General features: G+C 34.7%; 8 protein-coding genes across 8 annotated transcripts; 5 read left to right on the forward strand and 3 right to left on the reverse strand.

The window, feature by feature from the left end:
• Window positions 1-714: 714 nt before the first annotated feature.
• BX664DRAFT_267506 (uncharacterized protein) lies at window positions 715-2,038 on the forward strand (the record flags this gene model as incomplete). Its single annotated transcript, XM_051540955.1, has 4 exons — window positions 715-846; window positions 931-1,087; window positions 1,152-1,247; window positions 1,326-2,038. 4 exons carry the CDS (start codon window positions 715-717, stop codon window positions 2,036-2,038), a joined length of 1,098 nt encoding a protein of 365 aa, XP_051397688.1.
• A 338-nt stretch (window positions 2,039-2,376) lies between these two features.
• Window positions 2,377-4,999, forward strand: BX664DRAFT_284905 (uncharacterized protein). Its single transcript, XM_051541654.1, has 2 exons — window positions 2,377-3,401; window positions 3,570-4,999. Exons 1-2 carry the CDS (start codon window positions 2,399-2,401, stop codon window positions 4,763-4,765), a joined length of 2,199 nt encoding a protein of 732 aa, XP_051397689.1. The 5' UTR covers window positions 2,377-2,398; the 3' UTR covers window positions 4,766-4,999.
• A 114-nt stretch (window positions 5,000-5,113) lies between these two features.
• On the reverse strand, window positions 5,114-7,998 carry BX664DRAFT_375947 (uncharacterized protein; the record flags this gene model as incomplete). The annotated part of the gene is made up of 8 exons (XM_051548723.1): window positions 5,114-5,452; window positions 5,516-5,621; window positions 5,696-5,911; window positions 6,000-6,098; window positions 6,160-6,363; window positions 6,462-7,213; window positions 7,301-7,485; window positions 7,726-7,998. The coding sequence occupies 8 exons, from the start codon at window positions 7,996-7,998 to the stop codon at window positions 5,251-5,253; spliced, it is 2,037 nt and encodes a 678-aa protein (XP_051397690.1). The 3' UTR covers window positions 5,114-5,250.
• Window positions 7,999-8,796: 798 nt separating this feature from the next.
• Window positions 8,797-11,538, forward strand: BX664DRAFT_339672 (uncharacterized protein). The gene is made up of 8 exons (XM_051546679.1): window positions 8,797-8,911; window positions 8,963-9,032; window positions 9,111-9,898; window positions 9,948-10,328; window positions 10,440-10,517; window positions 10,574-10,819; window positions 10,869-11,078; window positions 11,173-11,538. Exons 1-8 carry the CDS (start codon window positions 8,837-8,839, stop codon window positions 11,479-11,481), a joined length of 2,157 nt encoding a protein of 718 aa, XP_051397691.1. The 5' UTR covers window positions 8,797-8,836; the 3' UTR covers window positions 11,482-11,538.
• Window positions 11,539-11,655: 117 nt separating this feature from the next.
• On the forward strand, window positions 11,656-13,543 carry BX664DRAFT_361310 (uncharacterized protein). The gene is made up of 3 exons (XM_051548238.1): window positions 11,656-12,233; window positions 12,310-12,353; window positions 13,032-13,543. Exons 1-3 carry the CDS (start codon window positions 11,682-11,684, stop codon window positions 13,267-13,269), a joined length of 834 nt encoding a protein of 277 aa, XP_051397692.1. The 5' UTR covers window positions 11,656-11,681; the 3' UTR covers window positions 13,270-13,543.
• A 100-nt stretch (window positions 13,544-13,643) lies between these two features.
• Window positions 13,644-14,972, reverse strand: BX664DRAFT_388148 (P-loop containing nucleoside triphosphate hydrolase protein; the record flags this gene model as incomplete). The annotated part of the gene is made up of 2 exons (XM_051549443.1): window positions 13,644-14,911; window positions 14,947-14,972. 2 exons carry the CDS (start codon window positions 14,970-14,972, stop codon window positions 13,738-13,740), a joined length of 1,200 nt encoding a protein of 399 aa, XP_051397693.1. The 3' UTR covers window positions 13,644-13,737.
• A 467-nt stretch (window positions 14,973-15,439) lies between these two features.
• Window positions 15,440-17,151, forward strand: BX664DRAFT_301619 (adenylosuccinate lyase). Its single transcript, XM_051542391.1, has 3 exons — window positions 15,440-15,795; window positions 15,852-16,156; window positions 16,233-17,151. Exons 1-3 carry the CDS (start codon window positions 15,462-15,464, stop codon window positions 17,037-17,039), a joined length of 1,446 nt encoding a protein of 481 aa, XP_051397694.1. The 5' UTR covers window positions 15,440-15,461; the 3' UTR covers window positions 17,040-17,151.
• Window positions 17,152-17,313: 162 nt separating this feature from the next.
• Window positions 17,314-21,207, reverse strand: BX664DRAFT_284918 (leucyl-tRNA synthetase). The gene is made up of 7 exons (XM_051541655.1): window positions 21,166-21,207; window positions 20,776-21,072; window positions 19,820-20,674; window positions 18,272-19,738; window positions 17,946-18,209; window positions 17,763-17,861; window positions 17,314-17,690 (listed from the first exon to the last, which is right to left on the reverse strand). The coding sequence occupies exons 1-7, from the start codon at window positions 21,184-21,186 to the stop codon at window positions 17,478-17,480; spliced, it is 3,216 nt and encodes a 1,071-aa protein (XP_051397695.1). The 5' UTR covers window positions 21,187-21,207; the 3' UTR covers window positions 17,314-17,477.
• Between the last annotated feature and the right edge of the window lie 870 nt (window positions 21,208-22,077).

Here is a 22,077-nt window from a genome sequence, read left to right on the forward strand (position 1 = left end):
TCCTTCTGTTTTTTTTTCTCTTTTCTTTTTTCTATTTCTATTTACATTGTTTAGGTTTTCTATGGATGCTTTGACAAATTTAAATCCAGTAAGGACCAGAAATCGTGCTAGTTCTGCTGTCTCTACTTTACCTATTCCTCTTTCACCTGAACATACAAACCATCGTCATTCTCACCCTGATCCCAACTGGCGACTATCGCAACCAGAACTCTCTTCAAGTGCTCCTTCTACTTCTTGTCTTTATCGTCATCCTAACGCAAGTTCTGTTGATGGTCGAAGTTCTACCAATACTCTTAACCCTGAAATCACAACTAGCTCTATTAGTTTGGACTTTGAAGGTGGTGCTCATGTTATTGTACGTCCTAACCGTATTATTCGAGGTATGTCAAATCATATTATAAAATGATTTCAAGCTTATATTTTCTTTTTTTTTTCTTTTTCTTTAATAGGGACATTTCGTATGGATTTAGCAGAAAATACACATGTGACAAGGATACGAATCAAAGTAAGAAACAACAAAAAAAAAACCAGTAAAAATTAACTCTTTTTATTTTTCTCAGTTCCGAGCAGAAGAATATGCAACAGTTAGAGTAGATGAATCGGCAGGAGATGGAAAAACGGATTGGATACATCAAATCATTACAACTTTTTTCGAAGTAGACTACAAATTATTTGGAAATGAAGCATTACGTAAGAAATCAATAGCCGAAGAAGATGATAAAAAAAAAGGGGGGAAGGAATCTTGTTATTAACATATATATACTCTTTACTGCTTTATTAGCATATTCACAAAGTGCCTGGGAAGAAATGGATGCTGGTCATTATGAATTCCCTTTTGCATTGAAGGTAAAACAAGTAAATCACAAAATGATCATGTTGTTTGGTCACAATACTTATTTTTTTTTTCCAATTTTTCTTCTTTTTCTTTAGTTTCCTAATGTGAATTATCCCCCTTCAATGGAAGAACCTCCTGGATTTGGAATTCGTTATATTTGGACAGCTCAAGTGGATGGACCAGGATTACAATCTGGATTACGAAGTAGAGAATATATTACACCTTACAGACCCATTATTGTATCCACAGAAGGTAAATCAAATTTGAATTAAAAAAAAAATTATCATCGGTTTTCTAAATCATATATCTATATTAGAAAAAGAATGGACGTATAGAACCACTTTGACTCGGGATAAGAAACAAGCTTTGGCTGAAGTTCGTGGAAAATTATTTAAACAATGTTATTGCCCAGGTAACGAATCATCTTTTTTTTTTTCTATATGGTCGTTGTTACAAATATACTAATTAAGATCATTCCTTTTATTCTTAGATGAACCTTTCTCAATGCAACTTAATATGACGACATTACATTCGGACTGCAAATTCAGTAATATTTCATTCAAATTTCGAAAACATCATGAAGGAAAAATGTTGATACAACAAGGCACAGCATTCAGAGAACACACTCGTACAGTTTTACATGGCACAGTACCTATTAGTGGCAGTAGTACTAATACCAATCTATCGGAACTCATCTCATTCGACATACCTACTCGACTGGTATCACCCTCCTTTACAACACGACATACTCGAGTATACTACGATATTCAATTCCAAGTACATATAGAACATGGTCATCTCTTCAAATCAGCTCATACAGCCGAATTTGCCATTCCTTTGACCATCGCTAATTTGCCTCATGAACAACTCTTACGTATTCCAAATTTAACATCAACACAACACTATCAAAATTCCAAAGAATGTCCCTTCTTTTTTGATCCAGCATTAGAAGAACCACCTTCACCTCAAGGCCTTCCTAGTGAATTGATTGCTCCACTGACAGCTGCTTTGATGAGTCCTCCTCAGAATGAAGAACCTCCTAGTTACTTTAGTTTACCCAGTTTACCACCTCAGTTTGAAATAAGGAAGGAACGAAAGGAACGAACTATATGCATGTCAAAACCGGCAAAAGGTGCTTATTATGCAGTCGATCTTGGTGATGCTGTTGTTATTCGTGGTCTTTATGATGAATCCAGTTGGTGATCAGGTGGTTTTTTTTTTTTTTTTTTACTAGTTTATATGTATAGGTTTTTTATTATTATTATTATTCATTACCCAATTCATATTTATACTTGTTATCTAATTTATTAATTATCTATATTATTTAATTAGATTTTGCATTGTATTATTTTATTCTTCCCTTTTTATAATAATAAAAAAAAAGTGATGTGCATAAATGTGAATCATGATGACAAGACTTAAAGGCTGTGGCTTGGTTAGGTGGATTGGGGAAGGGGCAAGTTTAGGCGCTAATTTTTTTTTTTTTTACTCTCAATTTTTTTTCCCTTTTTTTTCCCTTTTTTTTTTTTTTTTTTTTCTTTCTTTCTTTTTACTATTTATATAATGGATTTGACTGTCTCAACCACTTCTATTCCTTTTAATGTCCTTGTCATTCTAGTACTTGGTCAACTTCAGTCCAGTGTCAAGCTTGTAGGAGGAATATCCACTAGCCTCAAGGTGAATGACCAAACGACTTTCCATGACGACGCCACTATTTCTCGCTTCCTTCTTCGCTTGGGTCATCTTTTAGACGAACAACAAACTTCTAATCAACGTGAAGCATCTCTTGTGGATGCTTTGTTATTGAAAGATGTATCAGTCGCCAGTGCCTTGGTTCAACAAAAACAACATGCTTTTTTGTTATCTGACAATATTGGATTAGTCGATTATCTTGCTTGGTCCGTCTTAGTCAACTCACAACAACAACAAGACTATGTTGCTTCTGTCCAAGCAACCAATGTTATTCAAGATGTCCTTACTTTGCAAAAGACGGTGACCGAAGATTGTGCAGCTGCTACTGTTGCTAGTGAATTGGCCCCTATTCCTGGTAGTGATCCCACTCTGAATCCTTTAGACGTATTCCGTGTCCGTATTGCCAATCAATTAGCCAAGGTGACTGATATTGATCCTGCTGTGATTTACAAAGCCATCGATATTCCTCGTCAATTGGACCATGGTGACTTTGCTCTCGCTTTACCTCGTCTTCGTGTCAAAGGCAATCCTGTACAACTTGCTAAAGAATGGGCTGCTGCTTTTACTCCTGTGGATGATTATATTCTTGGTGCAACTGCTATTGGTCCCTTCTTGAACTACCGCATCAATACTCGTCTCTTGATCAAGCATACTATCGAAATGGCTAGTCAACGTGTTGAAAACTATGGTAGCAATACTTCTGGTACTGGTAAAAAGGCTATTGTTGAATTCTCTTCTCCTAACATTGCCAAACCTTTCCATGCTGGTCATTTGCGTTCTACTATCATTGGTTCCTTTATTCGAAATGTCTATGTTGCCAACGGTTGGGATGTCATTGCTATGAATTATCTTGGTGATTGGGGCAAACAATATGGTAAGAAAACAATTAAAAAAAAAGTGAAGAGGATAGGAGGATGATATGATAGTTCATCATCATTATTGTTATTAAAATGAACTGGTATCCATTTTCTTTTTTTTTTTTGTTGTTGATGATCCTGGTTACTAACCGTTTTTTTTTTTTATTATTTGTTTTTTGTTTTAGGTTTGTTGGCAGTTGGTTTTGCTCGCCATGGTGACGAAGAAAAGCTCCGACAAGATGCTATCAAACATTTGTACGACGTTTATGTTCAAATCAACCATGATGCTGAAAACGAACCTACAATTCATGATGAAGCACGTGCGTATTTCAAGAAGATGGAAGATGGTGATGAAGATGCTTTAGCTTTATGGCGTCGATTCCGTGATCTCTCTATTGCCAAATATCAAGAAGTGTATGGACGTTTGAACATTGAATTTGATGTCTACTCTGGTGAATCACAAGTAAGCCGTGGTATGGAAGAAGCCATGGCAATGTTGGAATCAAGTGGATTACTTCAAGAATCTCAGGGTGCCAAGGTGATTGATTTGGAAAAATACAAATTGGGTTTCTCTGTGGTGCAAAAGAGTGATGGTACAACTCTATATATTACTCGTGATATTGGGGCTGCCAAAGAACGATATGAAAAATTCAAGTTTGACAAGATGATCTATGTGGTAGCTGCTCAACAAGATTTACATTTGAAACAATTATTCAAGACATTGGAACTTATGGGCTTTGATTGGGCCGACAGGGTGGAACACGTCAATTTTGGTATGGTACAAGGTATGTCAACTCGTAAGGGTACAGTTGTATTTTTGGAAGATATTTTGGATGAAGCACAAGAAGTAATGCATGATCAAATGCGTAAGAATGAAGCCAAGTATGCAGAAATTCCAGAACCTCTCCGGGTAGCTGACGAAATTGGTATCTCTGGTGTCAAGATTCAAGATAATTCTGCACGTCGTGTAAAGAACTATGAATTTGATCGTAATCGTATGTTCAGTTTCGAAGGTGATACTGGTCCTTATATCCAATATGCTCATGCTCGTCTTTGCTCTATTGAACGCAAGAGTGGATTGCAAGTCAATTTGAATGCTAACACTGATCTTCTGACCGAAGAAGGTGCTTTGAATATCATGCGTACCGTGGCTCAATACCCTGATTTGGTGAAAAGTTTGATGAATGCTTATGAACCTTGCAATGTGGTCACTTATGCTTTCAATTTGTCTCATGAAATCTCTGCTGTCTTTGATGCTTTGTGGGTCCGTGGTGCTGAACCAGAAGTCGCTGATGCTCGTCTTCTTATGTATTGGTGTGCTCGTGTTACTCTTGGAAATGCTATGCGCTTATTGGGTTTGCGTCCTTTGGAACGTATGTAAAAAAAAAAAATCCTTCTCTTTCTATCTCTGTATCCGATATTATCAACAAACTACAACATTCATCATCAACAATCAACACAATTCATCAAAAACTGAAGAAGGGTGGGAACGTAGATAATACATCATCATTTCTGTTTTTTTTGTTTTTTTCTTTATATATATATATTTTTTTTGATTATCATTCCTTTTTGTTATCTCTTTATTTTGTTTTCTTTTTTTCCTTTTTATATATTTGATTATTATTATTATATATTATTATTATTGTACTTGTCTATCATTTACTTCTTTCACCAACACACTCACTTGTATACAATAAAGATTGATGTTTTTATATTTCCCATTGAATTATTATTTTTATTCTTATTCTTTTTTTATATATGATGATTGATTGGGGGGGATGAAAGCCTGTAGAATATCATCATTAAGATGGACATATGGATGACGATTTTATAAAGATGATGATGACAATGGTATAGTTTATTACATTAAGAAGAAGATGATGAAGAAAAGGAAGTGGGTCTTTCAAATAATTCATTGATATGATGAAGAATGAAATCAATGACATGGATCTTTTGATTCATTTCAGTGATATCATGTATATCATTTGGATGACGGATAAGAGTAGGACCAAATACCATAGCCAGGTTTTTGGTCACCATCAAGTTATTTTGACTATGTTGTTGAATTCTAATAATAATAATAAAAAGAAGAGTTAATCTTTTTTTTTTTCTGTTTCATCATTGGTTGTACCTATCCAAGTGCTTCATTAAATATTGAATAGTAAGATAGTTTTCTTTAGGCATTCTTTCGAAAACATAGACTAGTTGAGAAATACGACCTTGAAGATCATGACAATCTAAATATATAACATAAAATGAGTAACGATTATTTTTTCTCCAAGACAGAGAGATTTCCTTTTTGGGTGTTTACCGATGGCCTGCATGATATTATCATAAAATTCAAAAGGAAAGAGAGAATCAGGTAATTCCCGAAAGTAATGTTTGAGTACACTGGTAATGGCACAAATATCTGGCCAAGTACATGAATCACTTAGATCAGGATATTGATGATCGTCAAAACATTGTTGTATCAATCTCATTTGACTGGCTCCTCCAGATTTTCGATAAATCCCTTCAAAATCCAATCCTAATCAAAAAAAAAAAAAAAAAAAAAAAAAAAAAAAAGATGAATGGATGTGATTATTATTATTATTATTATTATTAATATTACTTACCACGTTGCTCTATTGCTTCCACACAACATTGAACAACAAATGGAATCAATCGTTGTTCTTCTTGAGCTTGTAAGACAAGACTTTTACCAAAGACTGATTCTAATAATACAATAAATATAAGTATTCCCAATAATTTTTTTTTTTTTTTTTTTTTTTTTACTCTGTTTTTGCTGCTGCTGATGATGATGATGTGGTGGCGGAGGTGGTGGAGGTGGTGGTGGAGGAGGTGGAGGCGGAGGAGAATGTGTTGGATTGGATGATGATTGTGTTGTCAAAGAAGGTAGTTTTGTTTGTACAGTAGGTGCATGTTTACAAGGATCCACAATAGTGGAAACACATTTTACGTGACAGACCAAAGAACAAGCTATAAATAGAAAATAAATTTTTTTTATCGTCCCTTTTTTTTTTTTCTTTTCTTTTCTTTTCTTTCTCCCTTTTTTTTTTTTTTTTTTTATACTGTACCTTGACACTTCAATTCGTTAGCACGCCACATCTTCTCCTTACATAATTCACATTTGGTAGGTCGTAAGAACTTGGTCTCGATAAAGTGATGTTGAGCTGTGGAACGAATCTCATCTGATGGTATCCTTTTACTTCCCTGCTCTTGTTGACTACGTAAGTACAGTGGGTCTGTTTTAGGTGGCAATGTTGGTTTTTTACTTGACTCTGATGATTTCTTTTTCTGTAATGTTTTCGACTGCATAGTGGCGAATACCTTTTTACGACGATTAAACGGGAATATTTTGGATGACTCGGCAGTGGGCAATTCTTGTTGTTGATCTTTTTTTTTGTTGGACGAAGAGGAAGCGGATGAACCGGTGGATGTCGATGTAGATGGTCGAATCTGTTGATGGCTCTCAGGTAAGGTCCATGAAGCTGGAAGAGGTGGCCGGTTACTCGAGGATGAGGTGGAAGTGGATGTGGTCAGGGTAGTGTCTGCAGAAGAAGAAGAGGTCGAGGGTCGTATAAACTGCGTACTGGCCATCAAGGCTTTGGTTTCCATCTCACGTTGGGCAATATGACGGGATAGATCATTATTCATACTATTCAATTCGGCATTTTTTGTATTCAATAAAACCATCTCTTCAAGAATGTTGTCTCTGGTTTTTCGAAGTTGACTCATGGTCTCTTTGGCTGCATCAATCTCTTTGTAAATGGATTGTAATTGGATATCAAGCATTTGCTCAAGTATAGGCTTTGTGTCATAAATGTCTCTATTTTAGGCAAGTTATACCAAAAACAGAATATAAAAACAAAATTAGACAAAAGGGATGAGATATATATATATATGATATACTTACTTTCCATGTGTTTGTGACAATAGTTGGATTTCTTTTACAAGGCGATCTCTTTCTTGACTTAGAGTATCACATGTATTCTGTAAGTCATCTTTGGCGTTGTTAAACATTCCGTTAGATAGTCCCAATTGTTCCTTCAAATTGGTCACAAGTACTTTGGATTGATCTCGATCTTTATGTATCAGTAACTAGATAAACAAATAAAGTATAGTTATATATCTTATCTTTTTTTTTTTTTTTTTTTTTGATAGTGATGAATAAAAAGTGGGAGGATAGTAAAAAGGAATGACAACTGTGATGAGGCTGTTTTTTTTTTTTAGGGAGATGATAGGCGGAGAGAAAAAGAGGATGCCTATATATATATATATATACATGCCTACAGTCTGTGTGTATGTGTTTATGATGTTTTCTTTTATATATGTATATACCTTATATTTGTTCAATTTCGTTTCCATTTCTTTTAATCTTAATTTTGTGGTGATGAGACAAGTTTTCAATTCGTCAATGGACATATCATCTATATTGTCAGATATGGTAGATGGTGACCGCGTCGGTGAAGATGGAAAAGATGATTGAAATTCTGCTGGAGTGGCGAGTGGTGGTAATTGCAGAGGATCTTCTGACAAGTGATCCAGATCATTATAAGATACAAATGAACATTTGGATGATGATGAGGAAGAAGAAGATGGGGGTATTGACATATCTCTTTCCATCTATCTTTTTATTCTCTTTTCTCTCTTCGATATTAATTTGATAAAAAAGAAAGACTGAAAAAAAAAGAAGAAGAATAAAAAAAAAAAAAAAAAGGTTTAAGAAAGGAAAAGAGTTCGGACGATCAACGATATCAAAAATTATAAACGTGCTCCTTAAAAATGACAAAAGGGTAGTTGGTATGTTGCTAGGATATAAAAAATGTACATCGCCCTTATTTGGGGTTTAGTTGACGAAATTGAATAGGATGCAGATAGTTACCTTCTTCTTCCGGAATGAATCTATTTACTCATCATCATCAGATGATGATTATTACTTGCACCTTATATTGGATAAGCTTATCCCTTATAAACTGTTTACATTGCATTTACATAAAATAAAAGAAAAATTAAAGACATGATCTAGATCAACTTAAATGTTAATTCTCATTACGGCTGGTTAGTAAATTTCACTATTGATCAAAAGGATGACCTCTCTTTTTTTTTTTTTTTTTAGTCTGTGCCCTGAATTCATGCAACCCTACATAAACAAGTTTGATTCTTATAACTTCTTGTTCCCCTTTTTACTTTCTTTATTATTATTATTATTATTATTATTTGGAAATAATCATTATGGAGCTATATATGTATATAGATTTTGACTGTTCCAATGAAAGAGGGATGACATCAAATCATGTCATATAATGTCCCTTCAATCCCCTCTCTAATGCTTGAATCATTTCCTTGCTGAGATTCAACTTTTTTTGGGAGGGAAAAGCGTTGACCCACTTTTTTCTCCCTTTTTTTTTTTTTTTTTTCTCTTTTCTTTATATTAAAATGATATTTGCCCATGGCGATCAATGAACTTGATACTCAGCCATCTTTTGATAAAGAAGAACCAATATTACCTGAAGGAGTTCTTAGAGTAAGTACTTTATAAAATATTATTAAACTTTAACTCATTCTTATTCTTTAGCTTCAAATTCTGGATTGTATTTTGAATAATATACCTGTCAAGAAACCTTACTTTCTTATCACTCTTGGAGGTAAGATATATATATATATATATATATATGAAAGTTTCATTCTTTTATACTTATAAATATATATATATTATATTATAGACCAAAAGAAACAGTCAACAATATCTGAAGAACGCATTTGGAAAAATGAACAGTTTGATTTAAAGGTTGATTTCCATGCTCAATTGTTTGGCACCTTACAACTTGATCTTTATGAAAGCAACACTTGGTTTTCAGACAAACATATTGGAAGAACAGAAATAAGACTCTGTCTTTTAGAAACAATGCCATATCAGTTCACCAACTATTATGAAATTTGGGATAAGCAACTATCATCAGGTGCTAGTTCTTCTGTTGGTCAAGAAACTGCACGAAAAAACAATCTCGGTGTTCTTCACATTCAAATAGCATATCGTTATCAATTGGCTTCTAGCAATCTCTCTTCTACTGATGTTCTTTTGATGAACGGGAAACAACAAGATAATTTACCACGACGACTTTCCGACCTCCTTTTATCAACAACAAATAACGATCAGATGAAGGACGACGATGATGTTAGAACGGATATTTATTCGATCACTCAAGATGGACCTCCAGGCTCGATGAATTTACTAGAAAAGGAAGCAATGGATGAAGATTTGAAACGATATGCGAAATTCCAACGTCAACGTGGCAAACGATCGGATGGGAACAATGAATATGGATCTATATTGAATGACTATGATGAAGATGAAGATGATGATGATGATGATGATGATGATATTATCAAACAAACGACAAATGAAAAGCCATTACCAGCACACGAAACAGATACCGTAGTAGAAAATCAAGACAGTAGTAAAGATAATCGGCAAGTACTAGGTGCTATAGGCAAATTACTCGCACAATTTGTAAGTTGAAAGAAAGCTTTGATGATATGCTTATCATATTTATAATTAGGGACAAGGCCTTGAACTTGGTAATTTTCAAATCTTGACTGGTTTCAATCTTTTGGAAAAGTACTATGCTCAATTACCACGGGATCGCGAAAAGGATATTGTTCTCGATTTGAACCAAGTAGAATTGATGGGTCATTTTTGGAAGTTTGCTTTGGCATCTTATGGTTGGAAAGGATTGAACTTTTTAGGTCGTGGTAATGGTGTATTTTCTGATGGTTGGCGAGATAATTCGGATGCTTTATCGATTGTGGAATACCTCTCTATACCAAAGGCGGATCTATTGGCTTATGAATTTAGAAGTGCTGAAGCTTTTCGTCCAAGTTATTTTATTGCTTTGGATCGATCTACTGATGCTATTGTTCTGTCTATAAGAGGGACGATGGTAAGTAATGTTTAAAAAAAAAAAAAAAAAGATATCGGAAATCTGACCCAATACTTCTTTTTTATTATTATTATTATTATTATTATTATTATTATTTCTTTCTCTTTATAGAGTGTTTCAGATACACTTACTGATCTTGTATGCACATACGAACCTTGGCGTGGTGGTATTGTTCATTCTGGAATGAAGGTATGATTTATATTTATAAATCATATGTGTATAATAAACATTATCTATATACTTAGGAATCTGCTATGTGGTTTTTACGAAACGTGGCACCTCAACTATTAGTATATTGTCGAAAATACTCCGTTTCTAGGCTCTATATTATTGGACATAGTCTTGGATCAGCAACTGCAGCCATTTTAACGATGATGTTGATGGATTATCTGGATGAATTCAAAGAACAGGGTGGTGAAGGATTTACTTTGGAATGTTTTGGATATGCACCTGCATGTTGCCTGGATTTGAAATTGGCCGAAAAGTACAAGGTAAATACAAAACGGAAGTGAGTAAAGGAACTAACTCTATATATAATAGGAAAATATACATTCGTTTGTATCTGCTGATGATATTGTTAGTAAACTCAGTTATGGCAGTATGATGACGGTCAAGGATATGATTATTGCTGGTGTAGAAGCATCCAAGTTGGTAGCACCCAAATCTACGGAAGGGGATCGATGGAAACTAGCGTTTGAACGGATTAGCAAGGTGAGAGATCGATGTCTTGCTTCCAAGGAAAATCCAAGGGTAAAAAAAAAAAAAAAAAAAAAAAAAAAAAAAAAAAAAAAAAAAAAGTATACTTACCATCTCTTTTTTTTTTCTATTTTACTGAACAAAAAAGTTATACGTTGCTGGACAAATATACCAATTCTGGCTGGATCCAGTGCCTGGTAATGATACAAGGGTAGTGATCGAGAAAACAAGTGCCCAGCAAGTATGTAGTGAAGTGGTTATACAACGGTCAGTCATAGGTGATCATCTACCCAGTAATTTTGATTTGGCAGTCAAACGATGTCGAGAAACTCTGATGAGACAAGGACAACAACAACAAAAACTGGACGATACCAGAGAACTTACGATCTCTACGGATGATTTATGGCATCAATTTTCAACTCTGAAATGCGACAATAAGAATGAATCAACAAATTGAATTTTATTTAGAAATATTAGTATTCAATAAATCATTGTTTTTTTTCACTTGACGGGATTTGAATGGTTTCAGTTCATGCATACTATTGTTTCTTCTATTCTGGGTACAATTTTTCTGGGTTAAACAGATTTTTTTTCCTTTTTTTTCCCATTTTGTTTTTTTTTTTTTTTCTTTCTCTTTTTTTTCTCTAGTCATGTGAAATGGGATATCATTACGAAAGTCATACAACAACAACAGGGTATGAAGATGGTAGTACGATTACAAATTCAACAGTACGAGTACGAGAACTAGATGAAGGTGAAGTAGGAATTCTGATGGCAGGCAATAACAGTATATTTGATCCATCCTTGACACCTAGAATGTTAGCAGTACCAACGACTAATTATGATGTAGAAAGTGATACACTTAGTATTTCCGATGAATCTGATGATGATGATGAAGAAGAAGAAGATTGGTTTCCATCTTTATTACATAAATCATGGATTCATGGTTTGGATGATGATGATGATGATGATGATGATGATGATGATGATGATGATGAAATGATGATTGATAAGATGATGGACACTTTGTTTGCATCAGCAATCATGGAACGTGATGATGATAATAAAAACAAATATCAACAGGACAGTCATCCCAAGAAATCAAGACGAATGTCAAGAAGGGGGTTTGGTAGAAATCAAATGGAGGAACAACGACACAATGATAATGAAGTTGATGATTATGAAGAAGAAGAGGCTACCTTAGTTCCAGTAGATGTCATTTTTATATCATATTAAATAAAAATCTATTTATGTATCCGGATGAACCTTTCGTTCTCTTTTGAAGCATGTGAATGATGATGATGCTATTTTTCGAAAAATGGGGGGAAGGTAGAAGGAAAAAAAAAAGAACTCGAAGAAAATCCACAAAAAGAACATGGTTTGAATTTGGGAAAGGAATATTCTTTTCATGTTCAGTATCAACACTTTTGGTGTGGAGTCATCCAACAGGGAGACAATGAACGGAGTATCAATCAGATAGGAGAAACATAAAAATAAAAAAAAAGGAAGGTTTGCAAGATAAATCATCCATTATGAATATACATTTAAACCCATGAACAACCTTTTCTAGGATGAATCTTGTATATATATATATATATATATGTGTGTGTGTGTGCGCGTGTAAAATAAAAACGTATGGGTTATTCAATGCAACTTTGAATATCCGCAAGCTATTTTTGACAAGAGTATGATAAAAATAGAAACAATAGCAAAAAAAAAAAAAAAAAAAACGTGTCAGTCTATAAGATCTGGATTCTTTTCTATTCTCGAACTTCATTTATCTAAAAACAAAAATCACTATGGTATTTTATCTGAGGATGAATAATAAGGGGATCGACCATAGATGTCAATCAAATCCTTTGGTTGACATTAAAAAAAAAAAGTTATAAATATATATATGGAGGAGATTTTTTATTTTTTTTTCTTTTTTCTTTCATTTATATCTTCTTCGTTAAATGGGTCAATCATGTTACAATTCTTGACTGATTTTACCAATAATAACAATAGAAGATTATCTAAACAATCACCTATGATGATGTCTTCAGATGAACAACAACAACAACAACAACAAATAAATAAAACAACCAAAACATCACATCAAGAAAAAACAACAATGACACGATCAGCATCCTTTCATTCTATTCAATCTACGACTTCAGTTTCTTGGCATGATGAAAAACAAGAATTCTCTTTCAAACATGATTATGTATCTTTCCCAAGTCTAGATATGGACGATTGTATATGATTTCACTCCTCTCTTTATATATATATTTATTTATTTATACCAATCTTTCCTTCCCTATTCGTTTATAACCCCTATCCTTTCTTTCTTTATATATACACATCATAGTTTCTTCTTTTATATATGTATTTTATTCATCTACTTTGACAACCATTCCATTCTTTTTTTTTTTTCTCTCTATTCTACCATCTTAATATGCCCCTCTTTATTTATTTTATTTTATTTTCCATGCTTTTTAATTATTTTAAATAATAAAAAAAAATAAAAAAAAAAATAAAAAAACAATCCGTCCTCTTTTTGCCCCACGAAAAAAAGTCTATTCATGCTTGCGGAAATCAAAGTGATACTGCAGTTGTTTGTACCACTTATAACACATGTCAATATACTAAAAAACCTTTATTGTCGGTGAACATCAAAAAAAAGGGTAAAAAAACTTTATTTCTATATCATTTAACTAAACTATATACAAATTTAGGTCATTACTGTGCCTTCACGAATAGATCGTCGAATTCGATCAGCCATCATGCGATCCTTGCGTCCAATCAATGAAGAAGCCTTGCCAACCGTTCCTGCTCTAGCCGTTCTTCCCACACGATGTAAATAATCCACCACGGAGGTTGGAAAATCATACAAGATCACATGGTCCACAAATGTCGTATCAATCCCACGCGAAGCAATATCCGTACTAATCATCACATTGTCACCACTAGTTTTGTCAGCAAATCGAGTCAAAGCTTCATCACGATCGATGGGGGCATCCTTATACAAAGGTAACGCTTGAACATTCTTTGTTTCCAACCATTGATGTACCAGTTCCACCGCTTTTTTTGTATTGCAGAACACCAATGTTTTTTCATCCTTGATATTCTTCTTGAGCACTTCCAATAAAGCCAATTGTCGATTACCTTGAAATCGTTGTAGATCAATGAAGGATTGCTTGAGATTAGGTAATGCACGATGCAGGGAAGGTGTAGTGATCTTGACCAAATGAGGAAAAAGTTTGTCCAATGTGGTATGTACCGAACGTGGGAGTGTGGCAGACACAATCATCATTTTTTCCTTACGAGGTCGATCATGATGAATGGTTTGTATTGTATCAATCAGTTGGCGACAGTCCTCTCCCCATCCCGCATCAAATAAAGAATCAGCTTCATCCATCACCATATACCTTGTATCCGCCAAAGATACCATCTGTTGTTTAAGAAGGAGTTGCATTGCTGTTGGTGTTGTTACAAGAATATCCACAGGTCCACTGGCCAGTTGGGGTATCACTTTGGATCGTTGAACGCGTTCCACACCTAGACTTCGGAATTTCACCGTATGGGAGAGTTGTTTGCATGTTTTGACCACTTGAGATACCAATTCACGTGTAGGTACAAGTATCAATGCTCTTGGATGATCTAATCGTCGTTTGATACCATGTTTTTGTTCATCCACCATCAATTGTTGAATCACAGGTAACAGGTACGCCAGCGTTTTCCCCGATCCTGTTTCGGCTGCACAAAGTACATGTCGATGTTGAGGTGAAAGTAATGTTGGAATAGATAGAGCTTGGATTTCTGTAGGTCGTATCAAATCTTCATTGGTTGTCAAATATTTCTGTACAGCTTGAAGGACAATAGGTTGTAAACCAAGATCAGAAAACCTTTGATTTGATAAATAAGTTGAAAGAGTACGTACATTATCTGTTGTTGTTGTTGGTACATGTTCTAGACGTCTTTTTACAGGAACATAAGGTGCTCGAGTTGATTTTGGTTTGTTTGTTTTGAGTTTATTACGAAGTACATCTCTTCGTTCCTTGCCAGTCAAACCATCAGGTTTCAAATGTTTGGTAAGTGTTGAGATATTTGGTTTTCGAAGTTGAGATCGTTTGGATGAGACTACAGCACTAGTTGAAAATTCACAACGACATTGTTGAAGCCATGACAATACATTGTAATTAAATCTATGACTTTTATACATAACAGTGAAAAAAAAAAAAGAGAGAAGAAAAAAGAAAGGAAAAGGGAAGAAAGATAAATTTCTCCACAAAGCCACTTGAAATCCAGATTTTGACAAAAAAAAAAAAAAAAACTGAGAGCTTCGAGACGGTGGTTGAAATGTCCATCAAATAAGAGTCATCTTGTTGTTTCAAAAATATTTTCTTTCTCTCTTTTTTTTTTTTTTTTTTTTATTATTATTCTTTTATCATAATAATGTCAGTACATGCTAAATACCAGTCTCCTTTGACTTCTCGTTATGCCTCCAAAGAAATGGCTTATAACTTTTCTGAAGATAAGCGTTACACTACTTGGCGTAAACTTTGGCTTAACCTTGCTATTGCCGAACAACGTCTTGGTTTGACTGATATCACTGACGAAGCTATTGAACAAATGCGCGCCAACTTGGACAATATTGACTATCAAGTAGCTGCTGAAGAAGAAAAGAAACGTCGTCATGATGTTATGGCTCATGTTCATGCTTTTGGTTTGGTGGCTCCCAAAGCTGCTGGTGTTATTCACGTTGGTGCTACTTCTTGTTATGTCACTGGTAAGAAAAAAATAACAAAAAAAAAAAAAAGACTGATGAAACATTTCTTTTTTTAGATAATGGTGATCTTATTATTTTACGTGATGCTTATGATTTGGTGATCAAGAAATTGGTACATGTGATTGATATCTTGAGCAAGTTTGCAAAAGAATATCGTGATCTTCCTACTCTTGGTTTCACTCATTTCCAACCTGCTCAATTGGTCACTGTGGGTAAACGTGCTACTCTTTGGATTCAAGAATTGTTATGGGATTTACGTAATTTCGAACGTGCTCGTAATGATTTGAAATTCCGTGGTGTCAAGGGTACTACTGGTACTCAAGCTTCTTTCATGGCTTTATTCAATGGTGATCATGATAAGGTAAAAAAAAAAAAAAAAAAAAAAAAAAAATGAATCATAACGTTATCTTATTTTTTTTTATTTTTTTTTTTGATAGATTGAAGAATTGGATCAACTCGTGACTGAATTATCTGGATTTTCTGAAGCTTACCCAGTGTGTGGTCAAACTTATTCTCGCAAGATTGATATTGATGTCTTGAATCCTCTTTCTGGTTTTGGTGCTACTTGCCATAAAATTGCCACTGATATTCGTTTATTAGCTAATCTCAAGGAAATCGAAGAACCTTTTGAAAAGGATCAAATTGGTAGCTCTGCTATGGCTTACAAGCGTAACCCTATGCGATGTGAACGTGTATGCTCTTTGTCTCGTCACTTGATGGTCCTTGTCAATGATGCTCTTCAAACCAGTGCTGTACAATGGTTCGAACGTACTTTGGACGACAGTGCTATTCGCCGTATCTCTTTACCTGAAGCTTTCTTGACCACCGATATTTTGTTGACCACTTTACAAAACATCTTTGAAGGTATGGTTGTGTATCCCAAGGTGATTGAACGTCGTATCCGTCAAGAATTACCCTTTATGGCTACGGAAAATGTCATCATGGCCATGGTGAAGAAAGGAGGTGATCGTCAAGAATGTCATGAACAAATCCGTGTCCTCTCTCATCAAGCTGCTCATGTTGTCAAGATGGAAGGTGGTGAAAATGATTTGATTGAACGCATTCAAAAGACTGAATACTTCAAGCCTATCTGGGATGAATTACCTGCTCTCTTGGATCCTTCCACTTTCATTGGCCGTGCTCCTCAACAAGTCGATAGTTTCTTGGTCAAGCATGTTGAACCTGCTTTGGCTCCTTATGCTGAAGCTCTCAAGGACAAGACTCGTGCTGAATTGTCTGTTTAGATCTTTTTTTTTTTTATCGTTATTATTATTATTCGTTTGATTGCATTCATCTTTTTAGTATAGACTTTTTTTTTTATAACATGTCCTTATATATACATAGATATTTTATACTAAAAAAAAAAAAAATAAAATAAAATAAAATTCTCACATTTTTGATTCAAGTGTTTTTTTTGTATGTGCCAATCAATGGTAAAATTGATTATAGTTCTTAAACGTCGATGATGAATTGTGATGATAGATGATGATAGGACAATAGGAACGAATCCAATACACAAAAGAGAAAAAAAAAAGTACTTTATTGATATAATGTATAATAAAGGAAGTATAAACACAAACATATATATATAAGATAGGAACAAAAACAAAATATATAAAAAGAAGATGATGATAATGAAAAAAAAGGAGAACTATCACCTATCTATCTAACTATCTAACTATCTATTCATTCTTAAAAGCAAAGGCAGGTTGACCGGGAACAGCGGCTTCAGCTTGTTTGGCTTCTTCTTCAGTCCAATCTTCACTCTTCAAAATCGTCACAGTATTGAATCCAAGGTTGCGCTTGATTTCATCCTTAGCATGTCCAAGAATATCAACTTCACTGAAAAGCAATGCACGATCAAATCCTTCCACACCCCTCTTTTCAACCATTTTCTACAAATAAAAACAGAATCCAGATCAGTAACTATATACAAGTTTCTTCTTTTTTTTTTTTTTTTTACTCACCTTTTGTTCCTGTACAAATGGCATGGTCTTCTTATTTTTAAGGATACCCTTAACACCAAGAATTTCACGAACCTTGACATCATCGAATTTACCAGTGGCCTAAAAAAAAAAAAAAAAAAAAATCAGCAACAGTATGATATCATTATCTTTTTTTTTATATATTTTAATTTCATTCAAACTTACTTGGTCATAGTTAGCCTTGAGTGCAGCAATACAATCTTCTTGCCATTCGGGGAATTTGGTAGCAACAAAGATCTTGAGAGATTTGGGTTGACTTGGGTTATAAGTAACATCATCGGCCTTGCTCTTCTTCTTTTTCTTTTGAGTATTAGCTTCAGCATCACGAATGGATTTGATAGTACGACGGATATAAGTAGTGGCAAGAGAAAGAACTTCATCAACGGGAGCAGATGGTTTGGGGAATGCAGCATCAACAACCATACCATCCTAAGCACAAAAAAAAAAAAAAGATGAATCCATCATACTCTTACAATTCCATTCATTATTACCTTCTTAAGAACATCACGCCAGACATATTCAGCCCAGTGAGGACAGACAGGAGCAATAAGAAGAGTTTGATCAGTGATATAACGCAAGACAAGATCCTTGTGCATACCAATAGTAGAGCAAGCTTGTTGATAATTATCACGAGCAGTTTGGAATTCAAAGACACCATATTTCATAGCATCACGATAATGAGTAAGCTTGTAAGAATGATCAGTTAAAAGAACGTTGTTATTCATTTCATTTTCAAAGATACGATCAAAGAAGTTAAATTCACCAGTGCGGAGAGTATCGATAGACTTGGTTTGTTCTTCACACCATTCCAAAAGTGTGTACAGACGTAAAATAGCAGCGTTGGCAGTGGCATCTTCAAAGTTGGCATCTTCACCAGAATCACCAGCATCAGCAAGAGCAAAGCGAGTAGCATCAGCACCATATTTGATAACAGCATCATTCATCGTCATAAAGTTACCAGTGGACTTGCTCATCTTCTTGGAATCCAACATCAAATGGCCATTGGATCGAACAGCGCGAGGCCACATTTCAGGGGGGAAGATGGCAGTGTGATTGTACAAAAAGAAGGTCAAATGGTTGGGAATCAAATCTTTGCCAGAACAGCGCACATCCAAAGGATAAAAGTATTCATATTCACGACGTAACTTGTCCAAAGTAGCTTGAAGGGGTACATTAGCTTCGTCAGCAGGATAAGTGTCAAGCTTGAAGATATAATCCCAAACACGATCCGTCATTTGTTCAGCAGTGATACCAGCAGGGCCAACTTGAGTACCATTGAGAGAACCTTGATGCAAGAGATGAGAGACAGTGTAATAAGCCATGTAAATGGTAGAATCAGAAAGAGATTCAACCAAGAATTGTTTGTCCCAAGGCAACTTGGTACCAAGACCAAAGCTACGAGCGCAAGCCCACTTATTCAACCAACCAAGCGTTTGTTCAAATTGATGGCGAGTTTCAGGGGTGAAAGTTTCCATACCAGCCAAACACTTTTCAGTTTGAGTTCTCCATTCAGTTTCTCCATAATCGAGGTACCATTGATCCATCAAGGCAACAACACATTCATCTCCAGATCGGGAAATGACCAGTCCTTCAGGTTCGTAGTAAATGAAACCTTCCTTAGATTCAATCAACTTTTCACGGATCTTGCCCTTGGCATCTTGCACCTTCATACCCTTGAATTCACCAGTGATCACAGTACCAAGATAAAAACCTTCCTTATAAGCTAGTTCCTTGGCTTCAGCGAGTTGAGCACGGTCCTTTTGAGAATTGATCTTCTTTAGTTCACACAATTTGGGAGCAGTAAGTTGACCATAAGTAGGAGTTTCGATGACAGGTACAGGTTCGAAATCCACCCATTCAGGTTCCACCTTGTAGAAAGCACTTTTCTTTTTCAAATCTTGTAGAGTAGCAAAATCATCAGGAGAATCTGAAGGAACAGAGGTCACAACACCAGTACCCTAATATATACATCAACAAATGAAAAGAAAAAAAAATCAATCGATACCCTCTTTTTTTTTTTTTTTTGGTTATTTACATACCTTGGTAGGCAAGACATTATCCATAGGAAGCACATAAACAGCAGGATAGGCACTCAAAGGAGCATGAATCTTTGTACCAACCACAGCTTCACCCTTAATATCAGCCAATTTGCGTACAGCACCTTCCTTATCAAAGATTTTTTGGAAAGCCATATTTCGAGCAGCACGTTCAGTCACCAAGAAAGCTTCAGTATCATTGACTTGATAAACACCATAGGAGATATCAGTACCAACAAAACAATTAGTTTGACCATACATTGTTTCAGGACGGAGAGTAGCAGCCACCAAATATACAGTTTTGCCCTTAAGAGCATTTTCGAAAGGAGCAAAGGCTTCCTTGGCAGCCTTGGACCAATCCAATACCTTCATCTTGATACCAGTATATTCTTGAGGATTCAATGCTTCACCAGATTGTCGATCGTGATCCATACAAGGTTGTTGATCCACAATAGAATAGATAGTATAACGTTCACCAAACTTGACTTTTTCCATTTGACGAAGCTTGTTCATTTGCCATCGCACGAAACCATCATAGTAAGGGTTAGCATCAGTAGTGATGAAGCAACGACGCCAATCCACCTTGGAACCAAATGCAGTCATGTCATTGATAGTTTGAGGAGGGAAATATTCAGTCCAATAATAAGGATCAGCAAACTTGTGAATTTCTTCACGAGGAATACCAAGACTAAGCATAATTTGGAATTGATATGTCACATTGCCTGTCTTTGCTGCCACCTTGCTTTTCTTTGCCACAGCTACCTTTTCTTCGAGTTGATTAGAGAGAAGCATTTCTTCATAACGTTCAAAGTTTTTTCCAAACATTTCCAATTCACGAGTCAATTTATCAGCACAGGCCTATATTATTATTATTATATAGATTAAAAAAAATATATATGTAAGTATTTCCTCCATTTTTTTTTCCTTTCTCTTTTTTTTTTTTTTTTTGTGAGTTTTACCTTGATGGGCATACCAGTACAATGGAAACCTTGAGGTAGAAGAGCACGTTTACCCTTCATACGTTCATAACCGACTGCGTAATCAACCTTGGAAAAAGTGAATGCGTGACCCAAATGAAGACGACCGTTCATATAAGGATAAGGCATACAAGCCATAAACTTGGGATAAACAGTATGGATATCGTCACTATTGGCATGTTCTTCGATAGTAGGTGCATTGATTTCAAAAGCTTTGTTGTCATTCCATAGAGTACGAGCTTTGCCTTCCAAATCACGAAGGTAATCACGTTTGGCTGTCTATTTATTAAGATACATCAAAAAAAAAAAAAAGAAATTAGTTTATCTATAAAATAAAAAAAAAAAGTATTATGTATGTATTGTTGTTTTTACTTTTGGAGCTTCGGTAGCCATATTCAATGTTAAAGGGGAAAGAAAAAAAAAAAAAGAACAAAGAAAAAAAAAGGAAAGAAAAAGGAGAAGAACAATTTTTTTTTTTTTTGTTGTGCCTCATACAGATGTGTCAGAGCTGAGAATTAAAAATCGTGGCTTACTTTGGATTGGTTTGTGAAAAGGGACAAATGAACAATCCCAAAAAAAAAAAAAAAAAAAAAGTTACAGTGTTTCGACAAAATACTGGCAGAACGTTTTAAGTGGATGTTATGACTTGGAACCAAATGTAATGAAATGAACAACAAAATTATTTTTTTCTGAATGATTGTTGGATGTCAATTAAAAAAAAATGGGTCAAATATAACAGATTTGATTTGAATGACTTTTGCATCACAATTGATTTGCATATTAAAAGAATATAACACTATCCATCGTCTCTGCGCTATAACATCACATGATACATCATCATTCTTCTATCTTTTATGACTCACTCAAGACTCATCATCATCCAATAAAATTACCACCGTTAGATTCCTCTCAAAAAATTAGTTTAATACCATCTAATATTATTTTATCGCTTACATTACCACCTATCGTATAATGTTCACTAAAAGATTTCGTCGATTTTTTGAAAAAATGCCTGATGATCCCTCGACAATATATTTTTACAGCCAAACTTTGGCTGGGGAGTTCTAAAATTTTGGCTGTAAAATCCAAAAATCGATCCAAATTTCAAACTTTTTTGCATTATAAAAGAGGTAGACATGTTCCCGTTCATACTTTTGTAATTCTCTCAAAAATCATCATCATTGCACCAAATTTGAATTGAACTTAGATTCGATGGTTGCCTTTTCATTGCATTAATAACAATTTATATCTTATCTCCTAATTTGTAGAATAAAATAAAAAATA

Source organism: Halteromyces radiatus (genome assembly GCF_025201355.1).
Source record: "Halteromyces radiatus strain CBS 162.75 chromosome Unknown BX664scaffold_7, whole genome shotgun sequence".
Taxonomy (NCBI): domain Eukaryota; kingdom Fungi; phylum Mucoromycota; class Mucoromycetes; order Mucorales; family Cunninghamellaceae; genus Halteromyces; species Halteromyces radiatus.